The sequence below is a fragment of the Sinocyclocheilus anshuiensis genome, unplaced genomic scaffold (assembly GCF_001515605.1).
Source record: "Sinocyclocheilus anshuiensis isolate Anshui unplaced genomic scaffold, SAMN03320099.WGS_v1.1 scaffold279, whole genome shotgun sequence".
Lineage (NCBI taxonomy): Eukaryota > Metazoa > Chordata > Actinopteri > Cypriniformes > Cyprinidae > Sinocyclocheilus > Sinocyclocheilus anshuiensis.
In genome coordinates this window covers 551,380-560,957 of record NW_015549591.1, presented here as the reverse complement: position 1 = coordinate 560,957, position 9,578 = coordinate 551,380, and the positions used below count along the sequence as shown (strand labels likewise).

At 38.5% G+C, this 9,578-nt stretch overlaps 1 protein-coding gene across 1 annotated transcript in view; it reads left to right on the top strand.

Annotated features, from left to right (window-relative positions):
- Nucleotides 1-228: 228 nt before the first annotated feature.
- Nucleotides 229-9,578, top strand: part of lrrc52 (leucine rich repeat containing 52) — a 32,004-nt gene continuing 22,654 nt past the window's right edge. Inside the window, exon 1 of the mRNA XM_016446624.1 lies at nt 229-1,461. Coding sequence (XP_016302110.1) covers nt 813-1,461 — 649 coding nt within the window. The 5' untranslated portion in view covers nt 229-812. The remainder of the gene's footprint in view (nt 1,462-9,578) is intronic.

Sequence of the window (9,578 nt, the reverse complement as noted above, 5' to 3'; positions counted from 1 at the left end):
TTGGTATAACCAAGATTTTTTTTTTTTAATTGACAATTTGAACGTTGTCAGAACATTACGTTTTCATAACTTAATGGGAACCTTATCAAAACGTAGAACCTATTCTTGTTAGCCTTGTAACTGGACTTTTGACTCATAATCCTGTAGCCCCGGACTTATGTACTAAACCATGCTATACTATACTATGTACTGTTCTAAACATTGAACCTTAAAAAGTGCATCCACCTGTGTGCTCTATGAGCGCAGTGCACCTGTGTTGAAAGCTTTTAAGAGGTGTACGCGGGTGTTTTTCCCCTGTCCAAATTAGCAGGACACACAGACAGTGTGTCAGACTCAGTGCAACAACCTCCCTCTCTTTCTCTCACACTCTCACTCACTCACTCACAGCTGCAGAGAGAAGCAGCGCAACACACACCAGATAGAATCCGCCGTACAGCAGCACACACATCGCGATGGTGCGTCTCAGAACCGCGTCGCCCAACTTAACTGCGTTTCAACGCGGAATCACACTTATGGACTTGTGGGCAAATCAGTTCAAGTGTTTAACCCGGGACTAAGAAAAATCCACAACAAACTATTTCCAGCACCCTTGAGCAACGAATGAGCTCATGGTGATCTCCACAGAACGGACTAAAGACGCGCCAAGCACGGTCACCTTCGCTGTTGAGGAGACTTGCGAGAGGATCCCAAGAACAGCATCGGCTCAGTAACACAGAAACATTCCTGGCCAGCAGCAACGACCGAACCGGATCCCGCAGATCAATGAAGAATGCGCGAGCGCACGCACAGTCGATGAAGCCGGCGGCGGGATCATGCGTGTTCTGCCCCAGCCGAGCTTGCAGTCACTGCGGCTGGTGTTCCTCTTCGTCTTCGTCATGGATGTAGCGCCGTCCCCGGCTCTGACCGCCGGGTGCCCGGACCGCTGCGTGTGCGACGACCAGCTGGTGGTCCAGTGCGCGGGACAACAGTTAAGCGACTTCCCCGTGGACCTCCCGCTGGGCACCCGGCAGCTGATCATCTCCAATAACCGGATCGGCGACCTGCCGGCGCTGCAGCTCAACTACCTGTCGGACCTGGTGTACCTGGACTGCAGCAACAACTCTTTGACGGATATCTCCGAGTCTACTTTTGGCAACCTGCGCAAGCTCGCCTACCTGGATCTGTCTTTCAACACCTTGACGCAGATCGAGGACCGGACGTTTGGCCCGCTGGCCAGCCTGGTGATGTTGAGGATGACGGATAACCCGGGGCTGTCGGAGATCCACACGGACGCGTTCGCGGAGAACGCGGCGTTGCAGGTGCTGGACGTGAGCCGCAACAACCTGACGGCGCTCAACATCAGCTCGCTGATCGCGCTGCCGGCGCTGCGCTCTCTGGGGCTCAGCGGGAACCCCTGGAGCTGCGACTGCGACACGGAGGACCTGTGCCTCTGGATCCAGATAGAGGGCTTCAAGTTTCAAGGTGAGATGCGCTTCTTGTCTTTAACTGGTCTGAAAACTTGCCAAGTTCAACTTTAGCGTATAAAACAGACGATGTTACAGGCATTTTGGGAACTGTATGTGCCATTAAGCGATATAATGGTATAATAACAACCTATCTGAGCTATTAAAACCTGTTTGTTACTGTAAAAGCACATGTGGATTGATATAAGTTATTAAAATGTGATCAGAATGACTCCAGTAATTGCGTCGTATATTATAACATAAAGACAGCACAAATGTGATGGTTCGTGGAGGGAATTCTTCCACATATGTGGAAGATATGGTGATGTCTAATTTTTCTACTATGTAAAAAATTATTTTAATAATAATTTACCATAAAATAATGCTTATTGCCAATTGTTTATTATTATTATTATTATTATTATTATTATTATTATTATTATGTCAGGTTATGTGATAATTTAGGCCTAAACATTTTTACAATATTTTACACTACACTGATGTGCTGTCTTTTAAAATATAATTTTCTGCTGTGTATGGTAAGGTCAAATAAAGCCAATTAACAGTTTACATATACATATACAGTATATAGTTTTTAGCCTAGCTTTAAAACTAGAAATACGAATGGCTACTCCATAAATCATTCCATAATTTAGGCCCAACAACAAAACTATGAACAAAGTTTTTATTGTGTATCATAGATCAATATAACGAAATTGCCAGTAAGTAGTTGTTTAATAATTAAATGACTTGTAATAAGAAGTTACTTAGAGTACACTCTATACATATATATACATAGACAAGCACACTGGAGCAGGTTATAATCATCTCTTTCAGCTATGAGCCGAAGTATTTAACCACTGCTGCATTAACAAATGTTATTGCCTTTCCTCCAGGCATCATAATTGAACGTAATGGAAGTGCTGATTGTTAATTAGTCATTTAGCTGATGATTTTATACAAAGTGTCCTTGTACACATATTATACAGTCTCCCAGGGGTAATTTGGAGTAATGTTACTCGATCAAGGGCACTGTGTGTCACCACTAACAAGCGATGAAGTAGCCACATTTTCAAGGTTGGATAATATAAATGTAATAATTTAAGATCATTTCAAATTAGTCGAGCACTAATCTGCAGCCTCAACTGAAGTCTGACCAACAACCCGCCTAAATTAACCAATGGAATACTTTACCAGTGCTTTTTCCTTTTCCTTTGAGCTACACTGCAGAATGTAGAAGTTCAATGTTAAATAATTATCAGTGAAATATCATTATTTAAAAAAATACGTATTTGAGGTGATTTCAATTCATTCCAGTCAGTGCCCATCAAATGACCTTATAGTGAAGGAGAGAGAGAGGAAGCCAATGAAAGTCCAGCTAATTATCTCCACCATTAGACCTCAAGAGTGAGAAGTTCTTTATCAGTCTTATCACCCCAGTTTGTGTTATCGAGTTATTCAGGCTGTTAATTTGATCTGAAGTCTGCATCTCGGTGGAACAGAGGGCAGGCCTCAGGCAGACCCTGAGAACACTGCGGCTTTAGAGGGCAGACTGGCTCGGTTTACAGCATTACGACAAAAGACGTGAAAGATGTGGACTAGAACAATATGTTTGGTGAGAGAAACAAGATGTCAATGTGATGCTATGTCTTAGCTGGTCGTTTGTTCATTTTAGAGAGGATTTGGGTACTTTCATTTGTTTAGGCTAAACCAGCAGAACAACTTATTGGCCAGGCTTGGAGACCAGCTAGGCTAAATTAAACCAGTTAAAGCCAGTTTAGTCTTAGGGCAAATGTACTTAAATGTTAATCTCTGCACAAATGTGACATTTTGAGCTGAATGCTCATCGTTATTTTTAGTCGAGCAGCTGTAATTGAACTTCAGATGTATATGCTTCACATGATCCATGCCACTGTGTGTGAATCATGCATGCGTGTGCATAGGCTTATCCAATTTTTTTGGATGCTTATTTTTTTTCTGCCAGTTTAAAACCTCGCATTGGTGCAATGATTGATTGACAGGGTAGTGGGAAGAGCTTTGGTGTTGTCAAAAATGCATTAGGGCAGATAAGTGTTTACATCACAAATAGGTTTTGGATTAGGTTTTGAGTTTTTTAAATTCTCAAAATGTTTTTGGATCTTTAGGACTCACTGTCCACACTGGCATTTTGAAAGTGACAAAATTTGTCAATATCTGGCTGATTGGCAATAACTGAGAGTTTCAGTGTCCTTAACTATTAACGTGTTCACTCATTCACTATTCACTATAGTGAATGTCACCGAGTTCACTAGATGAGGAAACAGTGAGCAAAATTAAGTGAATTTAGAAACTGCTTCAGACAATATTTAATCATTTTCCAAACAACGATAAAAACTACTACTGATCTGGGGTGCGTTTCCAAAAAGCATAGTTAGCTAACTATGGTTGCAAGTTCCACTGCTACCAACATAGTTCAACAGTTTGGTGTTTCCCAAATCGTGTGGTTGGAACTGCGGCTCTTGACCTGTGGTTAGAAGCATAGATCTTAGTTAGTATGACATATGGACTTAAATAGATCATGCACGTGAGCTAAAATAAGCATGCTAACTTAATGAAAGCTATATCTTTAATTCGATACATATGCCAATTTTAATTCTACATCTTTTAGTTTGTTAATTATAGCACTGTTTTTAACAGCGCACATATGTGGATGTGCTCTAGTAACACGGCAAACCCTGGAGTGACGTAAGGAAAATAATGGAGAACAAAAATAGCAAAGCAGTCCTCATATGCTGTTTTTTTTTTGATTACACCAATAATCTTAGATTAATTTGATCTCAAACTGATTAATTATCTGAAGTGTTCACTCCACCTCCTGCATGACGTCATTAATGTTCTAAACAACATACAACAACATCGAACCTGTAGTTCGAAAGATGCATGTGTGACAAAGTTTCTTCATTTTCAGGAAACAGTCATGAAGGCAGTCATGGCCTAATGGTTAGAGAGCTGGACTTGTAACCCAAAGGTCACAGGTTTGAGTCTTGGTACCAGCAGGGATTGTAGGTGGGAGGAGTGAATGACCAGCGCTCTCTTCCACCCTCAATACCACGACTGAGGTGAGACCCTTGAGCAAGGAACCAAACCCCCAACTGCACCCCGGGCGGCCCACTGCTCCGGGTGTGTGTTCACTACTCACTGCTGTGTGTGTGCACTTGGATGGGATGAATGGAGCGCACACATTCTGAGTATGAGGCACTATACTTGGCCACACGTCACTTCACTTTCACTAGTTAGTTTCTCCATGCGTCTTACTGTGGTAGTTAAGCACTATGTAACATTGTTCGGGAAATGCACCCCTGACTATTCAGACTCATTCCAAACAAATCTGATTATGATCAACCCCAATTTACCCCTGATTAAGTTTAATGTTGTATATCTTTATTTATTATTATAATTATTATTTTGTATTTTCATTAAGATTATCTTAAGATAATTAAAAGTAACATATTTTGGGTCCCCCTGGAAGCTTGCTGAGGCCCCTTAGAGGACCCCAACCCCCTGGTTGAGAACCATTAGGTTGAATTTGATTTGAGTCATGCTAAAAATCAGATTTTGTGGGCTGTCTAAACAAAGCCTTAATTTTTTTTTTTTCCCAGAGCAGTTTTGTTCCTGGTGCTTTATCAGCTGTTACATCATAATGAAGCTGTTAAAGATAGAACATAGAGAGTATAGAAAGAATAACAATGCACACAATCTGCCCAATCCATCTTTCCAGAAATAAGTCAATATAGTCTGGGAACTTAATAGAGAAAATGGAGCTTTTCCATGAGATTGAGCATAAGCTCTGGCCTCTCTGTTATCAGGGAGCAAAACCCCAAGAATGCAAAAACCTCATATCTCTCGGTCTATTCAAAGACGCTGCGTCCACTGAGAGCAGATGGCTAATTATGTCTTTTTTTAAAGTGGATATGAGAATTCTTGTCCCATTATATAATCCTGTCCAAGCACTCAGGCTGCACCAGCTTACAAGAGCACTGGTGCGTCTCTCTTAATCACCAAATATCACCGGCTTCAGACGAGAATACTTGTGCGTGAGCGTTCTAAAATGATAGTTCACTTAAACAAAAACAAAAAAAAATACTGTCATCATTTACTCACCATCATGTTGTTGAAAGCCTGTATGACTTCAGTGGAACTTGAAGGAAATTTTGAAGGATGAGAAAATGAGCTTTCAAGCTTTAATCGGATGCAAGATCACCATAAAAGTATCATAAAAGTGATTAATATGACTTGTGTGCTATATTTCAAGTCTTATAAAGTTATTAATCTCGACTTGAGAGAAGTGATGTCTGATTTATGAATGAATCGTTCTTTTGAGTCAGATCTTTACAGTGAATCAGACAGTTCCAGTTCTTGAATTCAACTCACTCAGTGATCACAGCAGTTTAAGGGGTGAAAAAATCACCTGTGTCAATAAATTAATTAATAAATGTCATAAATTTGATCTATAGTTTTAACAAAAGTCCTGGAACTGTCAAAAGTCAGCTGGATTACGCAAAATGAACATTTTTTCATCCATTTCATCCATTTGCTGACAAAAATAAATGTGGATATGTGAGTGCAGGTGACATGGACAAAAAGAGTTTCACATTGTTCATTTACATACCGACACTAACAATACAAAGCTGGTTGAAAACTGACAAACCTATTCTTTAAAGTTCAATGTGTTTCTCACATAAAGCCATTCTATAACTTATAACACTTGGAATATAGCACAGAAGTCGTGTGAGCCATTTCTATGATCTCATTATAATGAAAACACCAGTCTACATTTATTGTAGTTCTTTACAACAACATAAAGGTAAGTAGTCGTTCCAGACCTGTATGATTTTCTTTCATCCGTGGAACAAATATAGAGGGATTCTAAAGGACATTGCGCAGTTGAACTACTCTTTTAATGCACTCTCCTATGTCTACTTGTAACTAAAAATGTAGAAAAAGGAATGCTAAAGTATGTAATAATACTCTTTTGTGTGTGTGTCAGTGTGCATAGAGTCTATTAAGTGTGTGTTTGGTGCAGACTGAGTGACCACTCTGTGTGATTCACACCACTTTAGCATCTGTGAGTCATTTCACTTTCTCTGCCTCCCTCTTTCTCTCTCTCTCACCCTGAAATATTCGCAAACAGGCCTTCAAAATGCTTCTATTTAAATCAACGTCTTAGTCCGGTGCAGTATGCTAATTACAATTCTCAGCGCAGGGTTCCTTAAGAAGAGAAAGGGCCGAAACCAATATTGTAGAATTGGTGTCAGCCTGAGCTATAAATGTAGGATGAAATCCTGATTCATCACCATTGTCCTTCAGCTTCGGATATTATTGATCTTCAAAGATCTCTCCTGCAGTTCATATGCACAGAGAGACATTTACGTGAAGTAAAGCAGTTTCTTTGGTTTCATGCACACAAACCATCACTCTCGGCTTGTGCTGTCTTAACAACCCCTTGAAATGATTTTATGAATGTAAATGGATGAATATCTTTCCTGTGTTGACATATTTACTGTTGAAACAAGAAGACATATTGAAGGGCTTGTCCTTTTTATTAAACCGCTGTAGCCTTTAGTTTACATCACAGCCTAGTAAAACTATGATTTGCTCACTAGTTGGCGGTGGTTTGTAATGGGTTGATGTTTGGTTAGTTACCACAACCCAGTTGTGTGTACTATAACTACATCTCATGGAGCCAAAAATTATATTTCTCTATTAAATGTCAGTCAAAATTAGGAGACTTTAGTCTTTGCAACTTCAGGGATCTTATCTATGCACAATCAGCTTGTAACACTCCAAAGAGAAAGGAAAACTTGAAATCGCATTATATGACCCCTTTAAATGAAAAATAAGCAAGCAGCAACATATATAATGCAAAATTTTCATTATAATACTGATTTAACTCTTGCTAACTAGCCTGCAGCTTTTCATGTCACTATGGAAACCCATTTCCAGCTCTGAGTGAAAATAATAAAAATGTGTTTGCAACTTTATATGTCACAATTGCAGTTTCATTTTGCACAATTGACTATATGTCTTGCAGTTGCAACTTTGTTTATTGTAATTTGCGACTTTTTAAATGTCAATGTAACTTTAATGCAATGTGACTTTTTCTCTCAGTGTCACATTATGTCAACTTCTGATAAGTGACTTTATAACTCACAATTTTATTAGACTTTATTTTGCATAATTGTGATTTAATATCATACAACTGCGATGTACAACTTTGTTTCTCAAAATTGTGACAATATCTCACAATGTAATTTCATATTGCATAATTGCAGCTGTATGTCTCACAATTGACTTGCAACTACAACTTTGTTTCTCGCAATTGCAGCTACATTTTTCATAATTATAATAATCTGGGTGTGATTTATATATTCCAATATGACTTTTTATATTTCACTATGTGACTTTATTTCTTGTAATGTGAATTTATAAATCTCGCAATTTTGACTTTTTATCTCTTAGTGTCTGTTTCTGATAATTGACTTTATAACTCGCATCTTTATTTTGTGTAATTGTGATTTTATATCTTATAACTGTGATGTACAACTTTGTTTTTTAATCTGTGACTTTATATCTCACATTGTCATTTCATATCTCACAATTGCAGCTTTATATCTCACAACTGGTCTTGTAACTGCAACTCTGTTTCTTGTAATTTGTGACTTTTGTAGTAATTGCGACTATTTCTCATAATTATAATATTCTGGGTTTGATTTATATCTCCCAATATGACTTTTTATGTTTCACAATGTGACTGATTTTTTGCAAGGTGACTCTTGTTGTGACTTTATAAATCTCACAATTTCTCTTTATCTCGCGGTGTCTCATCTCTGTTGCGGCATTCTTTCTGATAATTGACTTTATAACTTGTGACTTTATTTTGCGTAATTGTGACTTTATATCTTATAACTGCAATTTACAAACTCTGTTTCTCAAAAATGTGACTTTAAACTTTCACAATTACCATTTTACCATATTTTAATCCCTACCATATGTCACAGTGCAGGATAGTTGCTGACTCCCCAGTGAAGAGTTTGGGACTGTGCAGGACATAATTTTTCTAGGTCTATAAAATCTGCAAATTCCATCTAGGCTTGGTCATTACATTTTTTCTACAGCGACAACAAACACAGGCCACTAGCAGCTCTGTTTATGAAGTCCCAGGCTGCTATAATCAGCCTGTCAGCCAAAAACTATTTGTTGAATTTTCCCCTTGAGTTCACAAGAAAACTAAAGAATATTAAACAAGAATATTTTAGCTGTTTTTGGCCATACAATGAAAGACAAAGTGCCGCTACGTTTTTGCAAAACTACAAAAATGTATCTGTACATGCCACTGCAGTTTCCACCTGAAATGAAAAGTAAATCACTAAAAACTTTTTTCCTTTTCACACACAAATTATGATTACAGTGGCAGATTGTTGAGGAATAAAGACTTATTATAGTGCATTTCCCTGCACAGTACTATGTTATGACCTCAAAACACGTTTAGTTCATGATTCATGATTTGTAAACTAATTCATTTTGACATTTGCATCACATAATCAGCTTCATATGTATGGATTTTCTTTCATAGTAAACTTACTCAGTCGCACACCTGGTACATTTCATTGCACTTGCGATACGTAGCGCTTGGGTACGAATCCCGTGAAACACGAGTCTCAATTAAAGAGCTTAAAGACTTGTAGCTGAAATACCATGGTTCCTTAGGCAAATGCATTTTTTATCTCACATTTGCTTTCGTTAACACTATCAGTTTATAACTTGCAACTTTATTTTGCGTAATTGTGACTTTATATCTTATAACTACAATTTACAAACTCTGTTAATCTAAACTGTGACTTTAAACTTTCACAATTACCATTTTGCCATAATCCCTACCATATATCGCAGTGCAGGATAGTTGCTGACTCCCCAGTGAAGAGTTTGGGACTGTGCGGGACATCATTTTTCTAGGTCTATAAAGTCTGCAAATTCCATCTAGGCTTGGCCATTACATTTTTTTTTCTACAGCGACAAAAAGCACAGGCCAATAGCAGCTCTGTTATGATGTTTTATGCTTTCTGGCTTGATTACTTAATTTTGTGTTTGTAGGCGTGT